Here is a 24012-nt window from a genome sequence, read left to right as displayed (position 1 = left end):
TGTGTGTGTGTGTATGTGTGTGTGTAAATAAAAGAAAACAAATCTGCTTTTTAAGCAATGTTAGCTTATCATTAAAAGAAAAAAAAATTAGAGCAGTCTTGAAGTTGTCAAGCCAAAGGTTTCCTTTACATGACAGCCCTGTTCAGTAATTTGACTCCTAGAATGAACAGATTCACTTGACACAGTGTGACATTTAGATAGCATATTTTATTTGCTATATGTACATATTGAATAAAAATACAGACATTTCTTTCCTAGTATTACAGAAACCTATCACCTGATGCAGATGATCTTTACATTCCATTTTTTGAAACATGATAGACGTGGATTCCCTTCCTAACCACCGAAAATATGCCCAGACGATATTTCATAGTGTTGGGAAAATAGCTGATCCAAGTACAAGTTGCATTGAACGTGTGGGTATTGAGTACCTGCAGGAAAACAACTGCAGCTATTTAGGGCTGCCCATCCTATGGTTGGCCATGTTTATAGCAAACCAAGGCTGCCAAAGCCTCACATAACTGATAAGGAAATAAACCCATGGATTAAAAAGTGCATTTCTGATGTTTCCCTTTTAATATTTTGCTTTTCTTCTTGAGTGGAGATTTCAGAGTTCTCTAGAAAGGTTTGACTTGAATCCCTAAGAGGCATTTGGTTCTCAGTCCTAGTACCTTTCCTGACAGGCAGTGTAATTCTGCCAGAGACAAATGCCCTGCAAATATAGTTTATTGAGAAGGTGGCACACTAGGGGAAAGTAGCCCAGAGGCTGCAGCTGCCCTTACTGTAATAGGAAACTTCTAGAAAACTGAATATTCTTTACTATTTGGGAACAGAGACCTGCATTCAGGATAAAAGTAACCTCGTGCCTTCTGAGAAAACTAAATAATGAGTCTGGGGGTTCGAACAAGAAGGGCCTGTTAGAAAAGTAAAGAAGGGACAGAGGGGGCTCTGTCTGGGTGGGAGTGGCAGCACATAGTTCTCTTCACATTACTGTTACCCTCATCAGTGTGAGTGTTTCCAGTACCAAGGTCAAATCAGTTTACTAGGTGTGAGGTTTCCACTGAGTCTTGTGCACTTGACTTTACCATACTCTCACTTTCTATCCCTATGGTCACTGGCACTTTTTCCTTATTGATTGACATGCTTTTGATAATGGTACAAAAGGATGCCAGGCTAGCTGTGTGGTTTATGAGGTAATGCTATGATGCCCTTATACTACCTTCATGTAGAAAGAATTGCATCCCACCTCGCCTGACCTGCTATCAAGAATTCTGCAGAAATGGCATTAAGAAGGAGTTTAATTCAATGCATAATCAGTAAAATAAAAGAATAAAATAGGGGGATTCCTTGATTTACAGTTCACATCTTTAAAGGGATGAGGAATTTTTTGTTATAAATATAGCTCTTTGCATTAATATTAACGATTGTTTGCCAAGCCCCAAAGGTCAAACCACTGAGCTACTACACAATGTGGAGGGATCCATTTAAATCAATAAAACTACAGCCCATTGTTCATTACTGAGTCTTGAACACTGGGTCTGAACGGACAAGAGAGAGAGAGATCAGAGAGGGGCTCAGTGGGGAAAGCATCTTAGACATAAGCATGATGTTTTGAGCTCAGATCCCCAGAGTCCACAGGAAGCTTGGGTTGTTAGTTCACTTCGGTAACTCCAGAACTCCTACCGTGAAATGGAGGCAGAGACAGGAGACTCTCTGGATGCCCACAGGCTAGCTAGTTCGCCATAAGCTGTAAAGGACAACATACCCTGTCTCCTTTTATAAATTATAAAATAAAATAAAATAAAAAAGATGGAGACCAAGACTGTCCCTCCACATGCACACCATTCATAAGAATTCCATACATATGCACACACAAAAGTCCCCCACTCCTTACATGCTCCACCCACACAGGTGCAGCAATATGGGGGTACTACCTCAAACGCTTTGTCATGCAGAGATCCTTAAGTACGTGGATATATCATGGATATATATCCAGGTATCCAAACTACTGGATATGTTCACGCTCCTTTTTCTGACAAGGAAAGGAAAAGGAATTTAGATGTTGGCCCTAACAACTGTCTCTCAGCAGTGGATGCAAATGGTTCTCCACACCTCTGGCAAAACAGCTGTCCTCAGGGAAAAGGAAAACAATATTTACAGCAGAAGATAAAACGTGGTCTTGGTTCTGTTAAGATCCTCAGCTGGCTCGATCAAAAGGCAATTGCATTTTGTTCAAGCTGCCACGGCAAATCTCTGCTAGTCGGGAGAAACTTTTCTTGGCTCAATGATAAGATTAAAATCAGCAAGCAATTTATTACAGAGTCTGCCATCCATCATGGGGACCACGAGCAATAATGATGCATTCAAAATAAGTATTCACCCTAGGATTTTTTTTTTCTCCTCACAAATTTCTTCATTCCAATCTCTTCAATAAACTGCTAATATTTCGTTCTTTGTCTTTTGGGAAACAAGCCGAGGAATGTGAAGATATCAATACCAGCTGCCACCAATCCGATGGTGCCGATTGCTCGGTTGGCCTAGAAGGAAACAAGAGAGAAAGAAACAAATAAATGCATCTTATTCTAAAGATGGCAGTTTTGACTTGCAGCTTTGGTTTGCTCCATTAACCAAAGACCTATTTTAATGCACAATGAATGTATTTAAAACTCCAAGGTCAAATACGATATGAATACAATTGTAATTTGTATAATTGTGCAGAAGATACAAACACACATAGTCTTCTGTTCCTGAAGATTAAAGCTCTTGGCAGTGCCTAAGCTCGTGATGGACATGGGTCCTGGTGGCTCATCATAGTCTTCTGGTGAGAGAGAGAATGCTGTGCTCTTCTGCAGAACTTGGAGGCTGAAAGTAAATGGTCCAATTGCCCATGATCATCATTCCACAAGATGTTTAGATGTAAGTCAAAGCTTCATAGATGCTTGTTCTCCCTCCAGAAGTTTGATATGTACTAAAGCTGTGTGTGTGTGTGTGTGTGTGTGTGTGTGTGTGTGTGTGCATTTCTCTAACTGAAGGCTGCCTATTACTCAAAGAGTCTGAGGGAATGATATGTGATCTGAGCTAAGGGGCTCTAAGTTCTTATTTGCTGGATACAGTAAGCACCTGGGCTGGATCATTTGTGTCAACTTGAAAGTTGAGTCACCAGGGAAAGGGGGACATCAATTGCGGAATTGCCTCTATCAGCTTGCCCTATGGGCATGTGGGGGAAGGGGATCTTGGTTAATGATTGATGTGAGGGGGGGGCTCAGCCAAATGTGGGGAGTGCCACTTATGGACAGGAAGTCCTGTGTTGTAAAGGAAAGCAAGGTAGGTGAACCATGGACAGCAAAGCCATCAAGCAGTGCTCCTCTGTGGTTTCTGACTCAGAATCTGTGTGACTTTGTACCCTAGCTTCTTTCAATGATGAAATGTCTCCTGTAAGATGAAATAAACATTCTATTTACCCTAACATTAACCATAACTCTAACCCTTAAGTTGCTTGTAGACTGTGTTTTGTCACAGGAAACCAAGTCAGTACGGTTTAAGAAGAGTCAATATTAGTCAACTATCATGTCAAACTGGTTTTCATATAGACAGAGTAAGCTATTCTCAAACTCAATTGTCCATAAAAGAGTTCAGGCGTTCATAGCCATTAGATTATTAATCATCATCATGATGAGGGTAGCTAATGAAATTCATGGTTTTCATGGCACTCAGCTAATATTTGCCTTGCGTTCTCAGGGTTTGAGAGCAGTGTTATGACTGAAAAGTCATATTCGGATATTGGAGTCATCACAGACGCAGAAGACAACGTTAAGTCTCTGGGATTCAAGAGTCATGGCTTTCAAATAAAGCAAACATTTTTTTTTTTTTGATTTAACCTAGCTGAGGTCACAGTTGCTAGCTCCCTCTGTATAACTCATAAGCTTGTACTATGGAGCCTCTACCTACATATTTCTGAAATGTTGTACTGTCTCCCTCCCTGCTGCTTCCTTGCTGCAAACTGACAGGACAGAGGCATGTTGAAGGAGAATTTGCTCCCTACATTTACAGCGTGTGTTCAGTTGGTTATGAGAGCCTGCAGTCAGAAGGGCCTACACCTGTGACTCCTTTCTTCTCCTAGTCAGCTTTAACCACCAACCTGGCACAGCTTAGCATCACCAGAGAAGGGTGTATCCGTTGAACGATCTCCCTGTAGGCATGTGGTATTGATAGAGGAGGGCCTAGCCCACTGTGAATAGTTCCATTCCCTGAGCAGCTGTTCCAGGGATGCATAAGAAAGCTAGCTAAGTATAAACCAGCCCAGGAGCCAGAAATCAAGTAGTTTGCCCTTGCTGTATTTCTTGGATGTGAAGGGTGTGGTGGTTTGAATATGCCTAACTCTTTGGAGGTGTGGCCTCATTGGAGTAGGTATCCCCTTGTGAGCTTGGGCTTTAAAACCCTCACCCTAGCTGCCTGGAAACCAATCTTTTCCTAGCAGCCTTCCAGTGAAGATGTAGAACTCTCAGCTCTGCCTGTACCATGCCTGCCTGGATGCTGCCATGCTCCCACCTTGATGATAATGGACTGAGTCTGTGAACCTGTAAGCCAGCCTCAACTAAATGTTGTTTTTTATAAGACTTGCTATGGTCATGGTGTCTGTTCACAGCAGTAAAACCCTAACTAAGACAAAGGGAGTTCCTTGATTAGAGATAATGTATACAATAGCAGGCAGAACTGTCTCCAGGTAGTTCCTCTTGGCCTGCTCTGATGTCCATTGATGGACTGCAACCTGTAAGGTAACTCTTTCTTCCTCAAGATGTTTCAAGATGATTACAACAGAATGACCCTAGAAATTCATCCCTTTCTAATCCCTCAAAAATATTTCAAGTGGAAAGAATGATCATGCATACAGCCTGGCCTTACCCTGTAAATCCTATTTTCTTCTATAATTTTACTTTTACTTATTTGGTAATTTTATGCTTATGTTACCTATAATGTTTAGTGACCACTACCTAAATTATTCACTAAGAATATCAAAAGGTGAGAGGTGTGCCAAAGACACCCCAAGACACACTTGATGTCACTATAATGAACAAGTATGTAGCAAGTCTGAGAGAAAGAGAAGTGGAAGAGTTTGTAAAGAATGAAGAGAGAAGGAACAGCCTGATGTGAGTAGCCTGAACTGCCCCCCTGAGGCCAGGGTGAGGTCTTAGATTATGCATATCAAAAACAAACCAACCAACAAACAAAGAAAAGTGCTGTGTACATAAAATTCCCAAGAATAATAAAGAGCAAGGCCTGAAGCCAAGAAGGTCTAACCCAAGGACGTGGGGTAGGAACTGAAAACATAAAGCTTAATAAGGCAGCAAATAGAGTTAAATGACTTCGGGTTCCAACTCCAGAAAAATTATAGAAGCTTGGACTTAGGGTGGCCCTAGCAAGATGCAAGCACAATTGACTAGATATCCTTCAGCTTCTAGAAAGCTGAGACATTGGAGAAATCTCATTAACTGGAGGCTTAGAGAAGGGATATATAATTTGATCAAAGGGCAGATACTATTCTAATAAAGTCTCCTCCCCATGATGTGTAAGTATTTTCTCAAACACCAAATGCTCTTTCAGGCCATCCCATTCCAGGTAGCAAAACCCCATCTAAACTGTACAGTCTCTTGGAGTTATGTGTATTGGGAACTGACCTACAGGCTTTGAACATCTCACAATGGTCTTGGCAGAACTATTACCTCATGGCTTATTCAGGATTATAAGGTCACCTGTCTGACCCTGGACACTTTTCCTTTTCAAGATCTTATGTTTGAAGGCCTTAGCAAAGGCCTCATTCTGAGGCTCCGAGAAGCCAGTGAAACAGGCTGAATCTGAGGCTATGAATGCCATCAATATAGCAGGTCTTATATGACTATCAATGTCTATTTTCTGAGACTCAACAACTTTAGCAACGAACTGAAGAGCAGGCATGGTGAGTTTACATGCTGGCTTCTGCAGGCTCATTAAAGGGTGTGGCCATCTTATATAAAGATAGATAATTTTAGTAGCTTATTTGAACTATAACAATAAAAATGTTACTTATGGAACTTGGAATAGTATTGAAAAATTAAGCCACAGGCTGGATAAAATATTTGCAAACGAAAAGTTTGTTTAAAGACTCATTTAAAATATACAAAAGAGTCTTAAAATCAATAGAAAAATAAACAAACCAAATTTGGATATAGGCAAAATGATTGATATGCCACCAAAAGGCAACATATGACCTGATTCCAACTATGTGACATTCAACAAAGATAAGGACATGCATATACTTAAAGAATATCCAATAAGGTTGCCCAGGTCTAGAGTGAAAGGGTAAGGTTAGGTAGTATACAGAAGAATTTCAGTGTAGGGAAGTTATCAATAATATAATGATAGATATGTCATACGTTTGTCTACATTCATAAAACATTCAACACAAAAGAAGAAATTCTGATGTGAACCATGGTCTTTGGTTGACATGAGTTTTCAGTGTTGGCTCACCAATGATTTAGAAATGTAGTACTTCTATAGGAGACACGGATGGAGGAGGATTTATATGTGTAAGGAGCTGAGAGACTGCTCTACAGTCAGGACAATGTTGTAATTCTAAAAACTGCTCTAAAGATTGCTTGTTGGTTTTATGCAACTACAAACAAACAAACAAACAAAAAACAAAAAAACAAAACCAACAACAACAACAAAACAGTGGAAAACATAAACAAGATCATAATCCTTCTACCCTTTTAATCACTTCTATATTTTTTTAAAAAGAGAATTCATTGTTATTTCCCAAGGAAACATCTCTAAGTTCAAAGTTACTAAAGAGTAAGGTTAGGTTGTGGTGGAAGAAAGCAGCTTCCCTCAGGCCTGATGGGAATGAGAGAGATGCCTCAGAAGAGGGTGGACACAAGACACCTACTTCAGAGGCATCCTCCACCTGTTTCTTCCAATTCTGTCCATCTAGTTCACGGCACCTTGCAATAATGTCATCAGATTAGGAACCGATCAGTAGATGAACCCATTGATTAGGTGTTAGACTTCATGATCTGATTATTTCTCAACACAATAGCTGGTATCTGTAGAACATGGCATATGTGCCTTCAGCTAGATGCTGTAGATCCAAAGCATAGCACATGTTTGTTAGGACAAAATCTGTAATATAGCTAATTAAAAGACTTCAAATACTTCTAAATCTTTAATTATAAAATAACTCGAGGGTACAGTAAAGAGCATATATGGTATATCCAAAGTCATCCAGCCAGTGAATAAAGAAAGGACATTAATTCATGCCAACAGAGCGCTAGCACTCTGTAGGGCTGATGTTTTTGTGCTTTGTGCATTATCCTTGTATTATTCAAATGCTGATTTCTTTATTCCGTTATCGGGTTTCAATCCAGTCATGGCATTGTAATGCTTATCTCTTGTGAGACTATGCCTGTGCCTGGAAAATACAGAAGAGGATGCTCACAGTCATCTATTGGATGGAACACAGGGCCCCTAATGAAGGAGCTAGAGAAAGTACCCAAGGAGCTAAAGGGGTTTGCAACCCTATAGGAGGAACAACAATATGAACTAACTAGTAACCCCTAGAGCTGTGTCTCTAGTTGCATATGTAACAGAGGATGGCCTAGTCGGCCATCAAAGGGAGGAGAGGCCCTTGGTCTTGCAAAGATCATATGCCCCAGTACAGGGGAATGCCAGGGCCAGGAAGTGGGAGTGGGTGGGTTCGGGAGCAGGCAGAGCCGGCGGGGGGGGGGGGGGTTGGGAAGGGTATAGGGAACCTTCGGGATAGCATTTGAAATGCAAATGAAGAAATATCTAATAAAAAAGAATCTCCTGTCTTCAGTTTGTATAAACAATGCTCACCACTTATTCTCTGCCTTGTCAATAAAAGCTGCAAAAGGCCAATAACTAGGCAATAGAGAGAATACGGTATAACCTCTGGGAAGAGAGAGAATTCTGGGAGAGACCAAGGTAGGGAAGATTCACCATGAGGAAGGGGACCTGAAGACATCATGGGAGAGCATAACTGAAGCCCAGAGGGTCAGAATCCAAATGCAAGTATCTCAGGTATTTGGGCTAGGAGGTAACCACATTAGTTTAGAGGACTAGAATAGAACAATGAATGCTCAGGAATTGTGTGGTATAGCTATATTAAATAAACCATAGTCTCGCTCTCATTCATTTGTAAGCTGGCTGGAAATAAAGAAAAATAGCCACTTTCAAAAATGCATTTACAAGTTTACGAAGCAGGTTCATGTACCATTCTCACCAGTATCTGTTAGAGACTGGTTCCACTATTGGTTGAGGAAATGATCCCCCTATGGGTTTTGAGTCTTCCTATGAAAAGCAAAATAGAGTAAGTCTCAGATGAAATTCAAAGGGAGAGGGTTGTAATCTGTTCTTATTCAACCAAACTACCACATTACTGAAGTATTATTAGCAAGCAAAAGGCTGTAAGTATTTAATATGGGCAAGTTGATCTATTTGGAGGTGGGCTTAAATCCATAAAATGCCATCCTAACCAATACCACACATGTATCTACCACCTCCTCAGGTTTCTTCTAACAACCTTCATTTATTCTGCTGTTGTTTGGGTTCTGATTTTTAGTTGGTTAGTTGATTGATTGATCGGTTGATTGATCTCTTTTGGCTTCGTTGTCGCTATAAGAGTATCTAACCCAAAGAGCTGCCTTCTTGATAAAAATAGAAATGAGCAATACATTTATAATAAAAGCACAGGCTTGTAAGTCGTAGATACTATGTTATAGAATAGATATGCAAAGTGATTTATTGGATATAACAGAAATTTATATTTCTCTGACCACTGTCCACCCATTTGCAGAAATTAAATGCATAAATAGTATTTGCTAATGCAGTGAACAACCTAATCATTACGTAAGATCCCATAATCCAGTTATATCTGAAAAACAGCCACCAGCTGAGGAACATGCCATGCATGACTTTGGTGGGATACTATATATCCAAAGCACAACAGATGCTTTTTTTATTAGGCTGTAAATAACGTGCTACTTAGCTGGATAATTACCAGTTATGCAGATAGAGCACATTTCTTACCAATGCACCAGCTTTCAACATAAAGTAAAAGAACAATTTGTGTGTGGCCTCTGTGTTGTGGCAGTGTGTGTGTGTGTGCGTGTGTGTGTGTGAATGAACATCCACTGTTAATGTACTTCCTGGTGGGAGCACATTGCCAATGAGTTCTTTTCTAAAAAACAAACAAACAATAAACTATCTAGGATTTTTAAGTTTAAATAGTAACACTTTTATACAAACAGGGCCTCTCCTTCTAACATTTTTTTCTCTTACATTGCCTTAATAATCTTTGGGTTAAGTCCATAGAGATGGAGCTACCCGGGCCTAAAGACAGGCAAGGTAAAGGCAAGTCAGGTAAATATTCACTTTGTTGGGAATCCACTATAACACTACAAAATAGTACTGGAGATCTACAAGATTGCACTATTACAAGAATCAGATACACCGAAGTCAGCCCACACATGAAAAGTCATTTAGAAGCCCATTGAATTAAACATCACAACATTTCATTAAAAAGTCACATTGTAAAGAAATAGGAAACATTTACCAATCCTTCAAGGCATGTCATTGGTTGGCCGCTATTCCCTACCAGGAAAGAATCTACTAATTAACCCATTTGTCTTCCTTTTTTGCTCCATTATTTTCTGTACATGGCGTGGTTGTTTTGAGGTTGCTGAATGGGGGAGTAATGAAAACTGTGACTGGTGGGGTCAGTAAGGCTGACAGGAAGCTATGGATTTGATGCTACCTCACGTCCCCTTCCAGTCCAGATTTCAAGATGTCCAAGTCTTAGTCTGTTTGATCTCTAACTTACTATATTTTTAATAGCCTCCTTCTCTGCCCTTTGGTGTTTCCAACTTCTCTTGTTCTTTGCATTTTGGTTGAAGTGTAGGACCTTTCTCATGGCAGATAGGATTTTCTCAATGTGAGAAACTTATTGGACCTTTAAAAGAAAACTCACCTGCTCTGACACTCCTTCTCCATAGCGCAGCAAGGTTACAAAATGCTCACAGTTGTTGACCAGCAAGTCATAGGCTACTTCCTGCCCAATAGCGAACTCTGACCGTTGTATCACTTCCTCCACAGGAAGAGGAGGGTATGTTGTGTCGTACTTGTTATTTATTCTGTATGTGTCATTTCCCACAACATCCTTCAAAAGCTGCATTTTCACCAAGGCCTTTGTGCTGAACACAGACTTGGCACTTGTAAATGATGAGCGAATGCCATCTGTAATGAGAACGTTGGTTGGTGGGGCTTAGTGATCTGGTCCACAGAGTACCAATGTCATCTAGGAATGAATGCTAGAAATGCTGGGGGAACTTCGATTGCTCTCTTCTCCTTAGGCAGTAAACTAAAAGTGCTTGATCTCATCCACACACTGTTCTCAATTACATATGAGGGAGAATACAAGTTGCATGAAATTCTCTGCCTGCTCTTGGGAAGTAAGGCCTTTAATGATTGGTATTATGAGAGATTTTTTTGCATACATTTCTAACAAGGTAGGATTAAGATTATTGACCAATTAGTCTATTGTGCCTGTTCCTTCATAGCATCTGAACTCTTCCAAATGGATATCTGAGGGGTTAGGAGTGGTGTGTTCTAATTCTACCACCTCTCTGTACTTCATACACTTGCTCTTCATACACTTGCTCTTCCCTGGGCTTTAACGTAAGTCCACATTTCCTGCTGGAAGATCCTGTCTTCTTTCTGTCATTTCCTCTGGCCAGCAAACTAATGTCACAAACCTGAAGCTAACTTCAGTAGGCAGAACACAGATAGTGCCCCATTCTATGTTTTCCCTGCCTGAAGAATCCTTCAGTCTCTTCTCTTCGCCTGAGATACCTCTACTGATAATCATAGCCTAGATGGCCAGGACCCTTTGTATCTGGGCCCGTTATGCCAGTACCATGACTCCTTGTGACTTGGCATATTCTGGGACCTGCTCTCTCTCCACATGTGCCTACCTTTTATGAATATCATATTCCTGTAACTACTAGGAGGAAGGAACTCTACATAAACTGCCATGTAAGTTTCTCTTTCAGTTTTGACTTAAATCGAAATCGTTTTCCATTCCTCTTCTATCTCAGTCTCTTCAACAGAGCAGCAACATTCATCAGTTTATATTATAGACACTGGAAGTACACAGGAACAGATGTTGTATACATTGATATATGTCACACTTCTTTTAAGTGAAGTTTTATGTCACATATTGCACTTTAGACATTTTAAAATATTATATTAAGACCATCTCCCAAATAGTTAAACATGTCTAAAAGTATGCTTTTAAAATTGCTATTATAGTTGCTTTATCTTATTATAGTTCCACCATTGCCTATTTCTTCCTCTAACTGCCTGCCAGAGCCAATCACTGTATTACATCTTATTCTTCAGAAATGGAGTTGTGGCTCACAACGGGCCAATTTAGAGTCATTCTCCATGATTTCTAAACTCCAACACAGAGAGAGCAGATTAGCTCTTTCCTGTTGAGTCATTGAACTGGAAGAATGGAGCCTCAGCTTGTGAGCTGTCTCTGTTTCTTTCCACAGTCAAGGAATGACAACAACAGGCAGGAGAGAGAAGACACATGTGAGTCTGAAGGTCCTGATGTGATGACATTCCTAACCCTGGAGCTGTCCAAGGCCAGCTCAACCCTTTCTAATGTAAGCCATGGACTTGTCTTTTTGATTGTTTGCTTAAGCTAGTGTTAGCTTTATTTCTGTGATATACAACTCAAGGATTCTAACAGACACAGATACCTCATACCTACTTGCTAAGTCATAATGTGCTTAACCAGCCCCCTGTTGAAAATTAAGCCATTGTCTCGTTTTCTTAAATTCCATTAGACATGAAATTTGTCTACATTTTTAAATGTTTCCCCAGACTCCTGGAAGTAAAATTAGATGCAGAGTATAAGAAATCTTTGAAAACACTTAATGCATACTGTGAAACTGGTTTTGTGAATGGCATTATCAGTTTCTATTTCCACCGACCATATCCTTGTACCAAGTTCCCCTGTCTCTGCCCACACTGCACACTATCATTCTATCCTTTGCTAAAGAGATGGGTGAGAAATCAGTCAGTGTCTCACTCTATAACGGTGGGTATAGAGTTGAAATGTTTGTTCTCTTCTTTTGTCAACTGTTTTTAGCTTCCCACTTCGAGGCTTGTGTTCTTGGCTTTTGCTGCCTCTCCTCGGAGGCACGAGTTTCCCAGGGACAATGGAACTAGTTTTCTCTCATCTTTGGATGCTGCTTCCTTGCAGAACTCTCCTAACTGTAGTGCACCCCTCAACCCCTTTCCCCACTCTTTTCTTCCTAGATCCAGGGCTTCACCAGCCACCTTCCTCAGTTGGATTTTCTACATCCTTCCTAGCAGTCTAATAATTTGTTCTTCTTCTCTCCCGCTGTCTGTGAAAGTACAAGTACCATTGTGTAGATATCTATATAGCTGGGCAGCCACAACACCCAGAGAGGCATTCATCACATACTACACAACCTATGAGTAGCGGCTGAATTAAGTAAAGTCACCCACATGTGTGAGACATAAGGACACAGAGTCTAGTCATGTTTGGGGCCAATGCCTCCCTCAAGTCATCATTCACTTGTGGTTAGGAACTTTTTAGAGATTTTAATTTTAATGTCTGTGGAATCTTTTAAACGATGCTTTGGTCTTTGAATATCATTTTCTAAATTAGTAGGATTTAGTTTCTGCATTTTATCTACTTTATGATCTTATCTGTGATTGCTTCTAAATACAATACAACTTAAAAGCTCCCAGGGGGCCCCTGGAAACAAATCTTACCTATAGGTGCAATGTTGATCACGTAGCCATCACCCAAGTACAGTGCCCAGTGCTGATAGCAAGGACGGAACACTTCAATCAAGTCTCCTGGGTGTGGGTTGTGAGGATAGGTCAGACTGAAGCAATCATTCACTGCCATCTGTAAGGACAGGCATAAAGATGAGCTTGCTGTTTCAACTCACAGGATGAGAAGCCGAGCAAGGGTTGGTTCCACATTATCAGAGGGACAAAGAAATTACTGAGATGACCTCTGGTAACGACTCAGACTCACAGTGCTCTCTTTGTGTGTGTGTGTGTGTGTGTGTGTGTGTGTGTGTGTGTTAGCAGCAAGGGGAGGAGGGGAAGCTCCTGAAAATTCCTCTACAGTGGTGCTTACAAAGCCTGTTCTTTACATCTAGAATTTGTTTGTAGAACTTCCTTCTGTACAAAATTTCAGTAATAATTAAGTTTCAAAATATCCCTTGTTTGGAACGGGGAGGAGAAATACAGGGAAAGCAAATGTATGTTTGTCTTACTATGCAAATGTTCTAAAACAAAATAACAATAAGTGTCAGTCCACACTTGCTTCCCTAGTGGGAAGTAGTCAGGGGTCCAGAGTCTAAGATCAGAATTCTTTGAGACTGTGTGATGTGCAGTACAAGCAAGAAGCATAAGTGTGGGTGGATGCTGAACACTGTGAACAGTAAAAACATGTAAGAAATATCTTGTACCACAAAACTCACTCTGCCACTTTATTTTAAGGAAAGACAGGCTACAAGCCAGATGGATATCAAGCCAGACATTCAGGTGCAATGCGGGCTCTGGAACATTTCTTCCAAGTTCAGAATGTGCTCTGTACTACAGCAGTGTTTAAGACTCTGGCTTCCACCTGCTACATCTCTGATGTCTTTTGTCCCCGTAACCATGACAACCAGCCCCACCCCATCCCTTACTGTGATTCCAGAAACAGTGAAGCAGACAAGGTGCAGGATGGGGAAGCTCACTGCATTGGTGAATGTGACCTGGAATTTCCAAGGTGGCAACATTTTTCTCCTTCTCAATCAACACCCTTTAGAAAGCACACATGCTTCTGACAGCTGGTCTTGCAGAGGTTACACTTTCTATGTAGTCACAGAAATAGAATAAGTCAGCAAGAGGGAGTCACATGCATCTCCTCAATCAGAGGAAGAATAAGGACTGTACACATGCTGAGTCTTTAGCTGACAATGATGTTCCTCACCATCGTGCTGTCTTGCAACACTATAGACTCCCCATCAATGAAATACAAATGCTAGAAACTTCCATCTCATTCACATAATAGCATAGGCTAAGGACATGGGGATACAGTTTTCCTTACTTCCTTGGCACTGTAGAAGTCTTTCTTAAAAACCAATTATTAATACTGGAAGGGTGTTTCCCTGAATATTTGCATGCTCTCTGTCAGAAATCTTCATTCATCACACTGTCACAGAAACACAGCCAAATGTAAGCTGTCCATCTGTTGAAAAGTAACTACAAACCAATTATATAAACACATTAAGTCTACCCGTCTTCCCAAATATGTTAGTCTTTCTTAATATGGATGTTCACATTTTGTTCACTAACAGAAAACCAAGCAACAACAGTTAAGACAGGCATAATAATGTAGGCTGAGTTGTTTATCTCAGAAAGCTATTGAAAGCATTCTTTGTAAATTACAAGCTGTTATGAATATCTTGAAAAATAATCTCTGAATACCTTGAAAAAAACTATTCAAGTGGATAATAAGACAGTATTGTTTTCTATAAATCTTTAGATTGGACCATGTTATATGTGTGATTTGGTCCCTGCTATGCCATTGAGACAAGATGTATGACTTTATGGAATGGGTGGTCTCACTGTAAAATTTAATAAGTAACACACTTCAGTCTCTGGCATGTAGTCTGAAACATAACCCACAAAGTGTAGGTGAATTAGCCGCACAAAGCCTATTATGGTTTATTTTAACAAATGGTAGGATGATAAGCATGCCTGGTAAATAACTCCCAGAGTCTAAGCGAGACCTCCATGTTAACATGTAAGGGGAAGTGTGGCTTCTCACTCTAACCTTTTATATATCCTAGCAAATTTCTCCAAAAGGGAACCTCAGAAACTCTCTGCTTCACCCTTTCCTAACTGTGGCTTCTGGAATCCCAGAGCTTCTAGAAGTATAGCTTAAATAACAGCCATCAGGTCCTAGTGTAAAGCCCTTGTTTCTTAAGATAAAGAAAAGTGAACTCCAAAAATCATTTCAGCAAATGAGAGTCATATGTCATCTCACAACAGATTTTCAACAATTGGAGCTACAGTAATTGAGTATCTCCAGTGGGAAAATATCCAAATATCACCAGTAGACATGAGAGGGAGAGAGAGAGAGAGAGAGAGAGAGAGAGAGAGAGAGAGAGAGAGAGAGAGAGAGAGAAATACAGAGAGAGAGAGAGAAATACAGAGAGAGAGAGAGACAGACAGACAGACAGAGATACACACATATATACACACACATACATACACAATACCTTCACACATCTGCATACATACACCCAAAGAAACACACACATACATATACACACACAAATACACATGAATATGGGTAAAATAGGGCAAAAGCCTTAGTATTAAGTTAGCAGAGTACATATATTTACTCTCAAAAATATGACTTTATTCCTAATAGTTTCAAATAATTCAGCCAACCTTCAGTGGGAGAACGGCAACAAGTACCAGCACTCTCTCAATGTTCAAGATAGCTGAATAGATGTGCTCAACACACACAAGGAGGGTGAAATAGCTCGGTGGCTAAGAGCACTTAGTGCTCTTGCAAAGGACCTGGGTTTGGTTCTCTGAACATACATCAGGCAGGTTTCTGTAAATCCAGTTCCAGAGCAATCTTTGCCTCTTTGGTCTCTACAGGCACACAAACTCACATAGGTGCACGCACAGAGGCACACTTTTTTAACAAGTAAATTAGTAACTCTTTCTAAAAGTAGGAGTTTTTTATTTAAAAAAAAAACTAAGGGGGCTGCACAGAGTTGCATCAGCGGTTAAGAGTCCACTTCCTGAGGACCAGGGTTCAATTCCCAGTACCCCATGGCAGTCACAACTGTCTGCAACTCCAGTACCAAGGGACCCAACACCATCACACAGACAAAATACTAATGAACATAAAATAAATGAATCTTTAAAAATAAATAGAATAAAAGGAAGTGCCCAGTATTCACTTCCCTTCTACAAAGAACAAGCAGAGCGATCTATGCCGAGCTGCATTGGAGGCCAATGGAGAAGAGAAAACACTGGGGATCCACCCAACAGAGACTGCAGTCCAGTAAAATTCAGAGACCTGGGACCATAGCAAGAGAAGCAAAATGCCCCAGCATCTGCCACCCCAGCTCTACAATAGAAAAGAAGTGGTCTTCCTTTGGGAGGAGTGAGCTGAAAGGGAGAGTTCCAGCAAGCGCCATCCATGTGGATGGTGACAGTCCTAGCTACTGGATAGTCAGCTCACAGCCCATTTAGATTAGTAACCTGAACTCTGCACAGTAGAGTAGAATTCTGCAAAGCCTGGCTTTGGGAAAGGGTTCCTTCCTAGGGAAGGTTCAGGATATGGTGACAAGCACCCATCTTGAAATAAAAAATCCCTGCATACTCAATCTTTTGTATTACACAAACACACCCTAGCATTGGCTCGGCAGATAGCTGACTCTTGAATCGACCAAGGCACAGCAGGGTAACTGTGCCTAATTTGCGGGATGTCCTGCTCTGTAGGGGTTTGGTGCTAGCAGATTGGAAGTATTGGCTCTCTGAGACCCCGAATATAGTTAACCACATGTGGACTAGGGCCAGTGTCAGGACTGACACATGGTTCCCACAGCCCTTTCCCCAAGACCTATATTCAGGAGCCTGTTAGGAATAAGGTGGGGAGTAGGCCTCCATGATTCTCAGGCATATAGGGGACTTTTTAGGAGGGTCCTGGGCACCTCCATGAGATCAGGTCCTACCTCAGCCATACACTGCCAAACAGAACCTGCTGAGGGAAGTGTACTCATCTCTGCCCCCTGACCCACTCGTTGGCAGGAACAGTCACTGAAGCAGTAAAGAGAAAAACTGGAGTTCTTACTGCTGTCTGGCTGCCGCATGGTCCATTCTGAATTTAATGAAACTAGGACTGGGCAAAATTACCCCCATAGGAGTGCAGTGGGTCCCACTACAAGAGTCCTGGCCGCCATAAGTGGTATAGTAGGTCCCAGTCCTAGCCACCACAAGTAGAGGCCTTTGCCAGTAGCAGGATAGTTGGATAGAAACATGGAACAAATAGGACTAACCCTACACTGAGGACCTCATGCCCTCTGCTGTAAAACACCACACCCATCTGAACTGCCAGAGTATCTCCATTCTCACGGCACATGGAGAGGGTCTGAGACTCTGCCAAACATATAAACAATAACCATAAAAGTTATAGGAAAACTATACTGCAGAACTCACCTAGAATCAAAGTCATTATCACAGGACAAACATCCCACTCCAAGAGATATCTTCGGAAGAAAGAGACTTACTAAGGGCACCCCTTAAAAGTGGTAGAGACACTGACCTAGCAAATGCACAAATCTCAAAGTAGAAGTACAAGCAATATGAAGAAAGGGTAATAGGCTACTTCCCTAAAAGAACATAATCATTCTTTAGCAACAGGTTTCTAATAAATTAAAATGGATAAAAAAACTCAAAAATGGTTATTAAAAAAAATCTCAATGTGATCCTCAAGAATACAGATTAACAGCTAAATGAAGTCAGGCAGACACTGCAGGATAGAAATGAGAATTCAGCAGAGAGACGCAGGCTGAAATCTTGGACATGAGGAGGTCACCGAATCCATTAGATTATCACCCCTGAAAGCCTCAACAACTGGCTAGACTTGGTGGAAGAAACAGTATGTGAATTTGAAGACTGTGTGTGTGTGTGTGGCAGAATAACAGAAAAGATTAATATTAAAGGCACAGGAAACTCCATTCAATGAGATAACTGCTGAGAATGTCCCTCAGATCTTGAGGAACCACCATCTCCAAACACTTATCTAAAACTCAATGCAAAGCAGGCCAAGGACCTGAATATCACACTAGAAGTCATAGAAGAAAACACGGGAGGTATTTCAAGGCATAGACAGAAATAATGATTTTCTGGATGGGATTCCCCAAAGCATAGGAAACAACAAAAATAACCAAGTGCAATTACACAGAACTAAAACCTTCCAAACAGTAAAGTAAACACCGAACAGCATGAAAAGACAGCCCACAGGATGGAGAAAATATTTGCAAACTATGTTTGGCAAGGAGGGGCTGCCATCCCGGCTATATAAAGAATTTAAAAACTTCGTCTCCAACAAAACAAATAAATGAAGTAAGCCAGACATAGAAAGGCAAGGGCTGCATATTCTTCCTCATGTAGAAACTTAAAAAGTAAGTTTGAAAGTTGAATAATGTTCTGTACTGATTGGGAATGGCACATGAGGGAGGGTTGAATTGAATTTAACCAATGTATACCCTTCTCATATGTAGAATTATCACACTTTTGATGTGTACAGCTCATACTTGTCAACAAAACCTGAAACAGGGAATTATGCTGAGTGAAAAAAAAAACAGCAACAACAAAACCAACCAACCAAACAAACAAAAGCAATGTCAGAAGGTTACGTTCTTTGTGACTCTACCCCATGGTCTTCTTGAAATGACAAAAGAATGAACGTAGTGGGTAAATGGTGTTCTCGGGGTTTAAGACAGTGACAGGAGGGAAGGTGGTGTGGCCACAGGATGGACACATCAAGGATTAGAGTGGTGACTTTGTAAGCTGATTGTAGAGACCAATTGAGTTCATGCCAGGTCTAAAGTCACACAGGCAGTGTGTGACACATCTGAGATTCAATTTCAAGTCTATCTTCCTACGCCAATTTCATGCTCCATTATGCCACTGAATGTAATTAATAATTAATCAAAGGAGATGTGGCTAAAAGTCATGGCATCTTTCCCTCTTCTCAGATCCGTTAGAGGGAGAAGATTCAAAAACGCAGAAATATATGCTTCATATAAACGCTCATATAAGGAACAAATGAAGCCTTGCTTAGGAGTCTGTATTTCTCTTCTACCCAGGAGGCCTTTCCAGGTGATGCTAGACCTATCTACGTGCTTTCCAGAACCACACATTCGGCAAAGAGCTACGAAGATTTACCCAACAGCTCACATGCACAGAATCATATAGTGCTCAAGGAAGGCCAGCATGAACATAGGCACTCAATATTGTACAAGGATTTCATTTTCCAATTACAAAAACGGACTTCTCTGTTTATTGCACTACCTCAGATGCATCTGGGGAGGCATCAAAAGAAATAAGTGTACTGCACAGAGACGGTTATAGGGACATTTCATGAATGCTATTCACGTCTACGAGACCGCCGGTCTTGTAGGATACCCAGGAGAGTGTTTCCCTGGCTCCCTCCAAAAATACTCGTGGAAGTGTGAAACATAGTCACTACTGATCACCGGCTCCCCAGCCTCCAAGAGCCTCTCCATCCGATTTAGATAGGTTCCCATTTCCATCCACAGCCATGCTCCGCTGAGAGGAGAGGCTCCTGTGACGCTGTGTGTCTAGAGTGTCTTGCACTCAGATCCCGGAGCATGATGAATCCTATCCCAGAATTTACCCTGCACCTGAGAGCTTTCACTCTGGGACAAATTCAGCATAAACCATCGCATCAAAACCATGCTTTGTTTCTTCCTAGGCTCCCTGGTACTGACTCCATCTTAATCTTGCCAAGATCTTGGCTCACTCTCTCACCCCACCAACTCTCTGTCTGCCATAATGAAACCTCTTGAATTCCCTGAAGCTCTATTTCCCTGAACCTGCGTCAGTAACTGGTGTCTGGGGACCTTCTCTGCTTTCCCAGATAGAGGGCTGTTTCTTGTTTATTTCTAGGCATCCCGTTCCTAGCAGAGAGAGTGACACAAATACCTGCCTAGTAAATGTTAAATGAATACAGGAGCCAAGAACTAGAGACCTGTTCACGGCTTTCAGAACACGAGTCATAATCATAGTACTAAAGGCCAAGATAATATCACCGTCCCCCGTTCCAGGATCTAAGACAAATTTGGTCACTCTGGTAGTCACGTCAGTGAGCTGAGAAGTCTGCTCTGCCCAGCAGATTGAGTTTCCAGTATCTGTTCGGCCACTCAACAGTTTCCAAGCAGGTCTCTTGTTCCCCTGCTCCCATTTATAAAAAAAAAAAGAGGAGGCTGGGTTTTAGTCAGCAGCTGTTTCACCTCTGAACTTTGCGACAGAGAGAAACAAGGTTGCCTAGCGCCTAGAGCGCATCCATTCCCTCCCCCAACGCACCTCCCTGCTCAAGCTGAGTTGTCTTAGTGCCCTGGAGGCAGTGACGGGCTTCCCGGGTTCTCCACGGGCTCGCTGCGGTGCCGCTAGCAGACCCTGGGTGACTCCATCCGCATCGCCCTGAGGCCAAGGCCACAGCCAAGGCCACCACAGCCTCCCTCCGCTGCGTCAACGCCAGCGTCCGCGCGCCGCGCCACCTCTGCTCCCTCCGCGGGTTCCTGGCGCGCGCCTGCCAGACTGCATCGTGGGGTCCCTGGCGCCTACCCCGGGTCTTTGGAGCTCGGCCCAGACCCTCGCCCTCCCCGCCACCCAGATCCTCCACGCACGCCCCAGGCATGGGATCCCCGGATTCTCCTTGCACACAACAGGCTCCATCGCCACCCCCACCCCCAGAACCTCTGTGCCCACGGCACACTTGGATCGCCAAAATCCTAGGCACCCTCCAGAGGTCGAGCCTCCCCATCTCCTCTGCTAGTCCCCAGCCTGCTTGGGGAGTCCCTACCTTGGAGACTGGTCACCTGACACTGAAGCCCTCAAGCTGGCTGTAACCGACACAAATCTGCCTGCTCACAGCTCAGCCCCAGGCCAGTGCCTGCTTGGTTTCTTTCTCCCAGCAACCGGGACCTTCCTGAGACAAATTTTTGTGATAACAGGCTCTGCCATGCTAGATGCTACAGTTTTAAGGATGGCTTGTCTTGTGCAGAGCCCAGAAATGTTTATGAATAGTCCTCATGGATACACAATACACCATGTCCAAACTGGACACGGATTCCTTATGGGACAAACATTTTTCCCTCTGGTCTGCACCCCAAAGAAACTTCTCCCTCTTTGACTCAACGAAGAGTGGGAGATGTATTGCTTTAGAAAAGCCCATGACTTATACAGTCCTATTTGAGTGCCCACAAAATAGCCCTTCTTAGAACCCAGAACCCAGGGGTCAAAGAAGAAGCACAGACTAGCTACTTGGACAAAAATCAACAAGTATGGGGAGAGAGGAGGAGGAAGAGATAGGGCAAATGGGGATCCTCCATCCCTAGACCTCAGGGTGCTTCCTTCCCAAGTGGGAAATTACCTAGCTTGGGATGGGATGGAGCTGGCCTTCATTAAGAACCAGAGGCAGCGTTCCCTCCCTTGCCCTGCCCTAAAAAGCCCTGGATCTAGACAGAATAGGTTCCTTTCTCTGCTTCACTCCTGACTCATGACACAGCGACCCTGCCTTTTTAGGCCAGCCAGACCAGCCAGGCCAAGACTTCAGAACCACAGCCATCGAGGTTAAAAATAGAGTTGGAAATGGTGAGGATCCTCTTTCTCCTGGCTTAACAGAGTGCCCAGGAACTCCAGCCAGCTAAGCAGGGAAGGATGGGCAGACTGCTCCGTGAGCTTTTCTGGGAGCGACACAGGACTTTGCTAAAACTAGTCATGGTCTAGATTTGTGCCCTGGTAGACATGGGATTTCAACCAAAAGACACCATACAAAAGCTTTGTAGCTGCTAGGTTTGAAGTGTTGGTCACATGAGGGAAATCTCTGCTAGGCAGCTGCTTGCATAAGGGTTGTGGATGTGGGTTAGTTGCGGGATCTGCAGCTCATGGTTGCACGTGACACCTAGACAGAGCACATCAGGAGTCATCAGAAGCATCTGGATCCTTCAAATGGCATTGTGGGGAAAGGGACACTTGAGAGGTGGTGGGTGTGTTCTTGAGGAGTTAGTATTTTTTCCAAATCTTCCATTACATGCATATTTAGGTATAAACTGAATCCATTATGCCCTTGAGAACCTTTCCCTGGGGAAACACATAAGCATGGAGTTGCTTGCATCCCTCAGCCATTCCAATTGAGCCATCACAGAAGGAGGTGGCATATGATTTTATACAGGAGAGTTAGCGTGTGCGTTTATAAAGCCATCCTGCTTATGAGCTAAATTTATTACGTTTGCCAGGTTAATCTGTTTTCTCTAATCGGACACTTAATCATCCCGTCTCCTTCCAGCATTATGGATTCATGAATGTCAACTGAGGAGAGTTGCTCAGTCAGGGCAAGATGATAAATTATCGCTTCATTTTGGGGGTATTTGTGACTAAATGCCTCATAATAGAATTAAGGTGAGATAAATCTCATAATTTTAGTTCTAGATCCATGCCAGGTGTGGGGGAAAAATGCATCTGGCCGAAAGCAAGAGCAATCCCACCACTGAATGGAATTCCAGGTGAGAAAAGCTTTGTGTACAGGACAGAGAGTTTTTTTCTTCACCTCTATATGGTGGGAGACAGGAGAGGGGTGGGCACTACCTGGTACTATCTGGGTGAGCTGCACAGAATTACCATTTCCATAAAGCAAGGGTGAGCTGCAGAGACTGAATGGCAGTGTCTGTCTGCATCTAGAGTTGTCAACCTGGAATCTCAAAAGCTGTAGCTATGCTCAGTACAGAGTGAGCCAGATGTTATATTCCGCCCAAATAACCAGCTACTGGGTTTTCTTGTTTGGTTTGGTTTGGTTTTCGATTTGCTATTAGAGTCAGAGTTTAGTTGGTTTGGGAAGGTTGAAACATTGAAATAACCCTAAGGGATACTATTTCATCACATCTTTTATTAAATAAATGCTAAGTCCATATGTAAGCAACAACTCTGGGAGAGAATAAGATTCACTCTTTGTCTTTTTTGACATATAACAACCAAACCAATCGACAAGTGTGGCATTCTATGGAGACCTCCAACCAACCATATACATGCCACACACAGGTACTGTGTGTGTGTGTACTTCTTATTCTTAGCAAAAATGTTCTCATTGTTTTGTGTCTCTTGGTTCTCCTAACACACCTCTAGCTCCTTGGGTTCTGGCTATTGCTGAGAGACATGAATCTCTGAGCGTAGACTCTCCTGGGGTATAATACAGGTCAGACTTCTTAGTTGTGAGTCTCCCTATATCCAGAGTCCCTCTTCCATTGTAGAGCAAAATCAAAATCTCACACTGACTTATTTATAATGGTTCTGGGATTTAAGCCAAGCCTCACCCAGGACAAAACACATGTATCACCACTGAGCTACAAAAGGATTCTACAACCTTGCTTTTGTATTAAAGCTAATACTAATAATAGTAATAATAATAATAATAACAATAAACAGGTTAGCAATGCTATCTTGGATGTTTTTAAATAGAAGAGAAGACTTTAAATGCTTTTCCTACAAAGAAATAAATGAATGGTATCGCCGTAGATATTTAATATTAATCAGGGGTTTCTACCCTACTCTGTGTAGCCCTAGCTGTCCTGGAACTCACTCTGTAGATCAGGCTGGCCTCGAATTCAGAAATCCACCTGCCTCTCCCTCCCAAGTGCTGGGATTAAAGTCATGTGCCACCACTGCCTGGCCAAAACCTTTATATTTATGATAAGCCTTTGAAGCACTAGAACTGTGCATAATCTACCCTCTATGCTATTATGTCTACTTCCATGACAATAACCATGAGATATGACTTTGCCTTGTTCTACCTGGGCCACTCTCATGCCCATTAGCTAGCCCTTGTGATCAATTCTCAGAATCCCTTACCCCGTGGTGTCTTTTCCTCTCTCCACCTTCACCCTCTTCTTGTGTGGTGCTACCTCAGACCCCAAGCCGGAGAGCTGAAACTCTGCCTGATTCTCTTCTGCCCAGCTACAGGCTGTAGACATCTTTATTCAACCAATGGCTTTAAATTAAGGAGCAAGGTTACATAGCATCACTTGGTGTACATGAGGGTTCCCTCATCCCTGAGGGTTCCCTCATCCCTCAGATCTTGGGGGCCAGTATTTA

The 24012-nt window shown here is 42.2% G+C and overlaps 1 protein-coding gene across 2 annotated transcripts; it reads right to left on the bottom strand.

The window, feature by feature from the left end:
• Nucleotides 1-202: 202 nt before the first annotated feature.
• Plaat1 (phospholipase A and acyltransferase 1) lies at nt 203-20815 on the bottom strand. Of its 2 annotated transcripts, none has more exons than XM_021185277.3 (4): nt 20729-20815; nt 12862-13000; nt 10022-10287; nt 203-2537 (listed from the first exon to the last, which is right to left on the bottom strand). In XM_021185277.3, the coding sequence occupies exons 2-4, from the start codon at nt 12998-13000 to the stop codon at nt 2439-2441; spliced, it is 504 nt and encodes a 167-aa protein (XP_021040936.1). In that variant the 5' UTR covers nt 20729-20815; the 3' UTR covers nt 203-2438. The 2 variants fall into 2 exon arrangements, with proteins under 2 accessions (XP_021040936.1, XP_021040934.1); XM_021185275.3 differs by lacking the exon at nt 20729-20815 and adding an exon at nt 20230-20425.
• Nucleotides 20816-24012: the final 3197 nt, after the last annotated feature.

This window comes from Mus caroli, unplaced genomic scaffold (assembly GCF_978045245.1).
Source record: "Mus caroli unplaced genomic scaffold, Mus_caroli_1 scaffold_17, whole genome shotgun sequence".
NCBI classification, from domain to species: domain Eukaryota; kingdom Metazoa; phylum Chordata; class Mammalia; order Rodentia; family Muridae; genus Mus; species Mus caroli.
This window is presented reverse-complemented; position numbering and strand designations above follow the sequence as displayed.

Excerpts from the sequence above, each read along its gene's own strand:
- Plaat1 (XM_021185277.3), bottom strand. The coding sequence starts at position 13,000 with ATGGCAGTGAATGATTGCTTCAGTCTGACCTATCCTCACAACCCACAC. Across the intron at positions 10,288-12,861 it reads GATCAACATTGCACCTATAG|ATGGCATTCGCTCATCATTT; the intron begins GTAAGATTTGTT and ends TTCTCATTACAG. Across the intron at positions 2,538-10,021 it reads GAGAAGGAGTGTCAGAGCAG|GCCAACCGAGCAATCGGCAC; the intron begins GTGAGTTTTCTT and ends GTTTCCTTCTAG.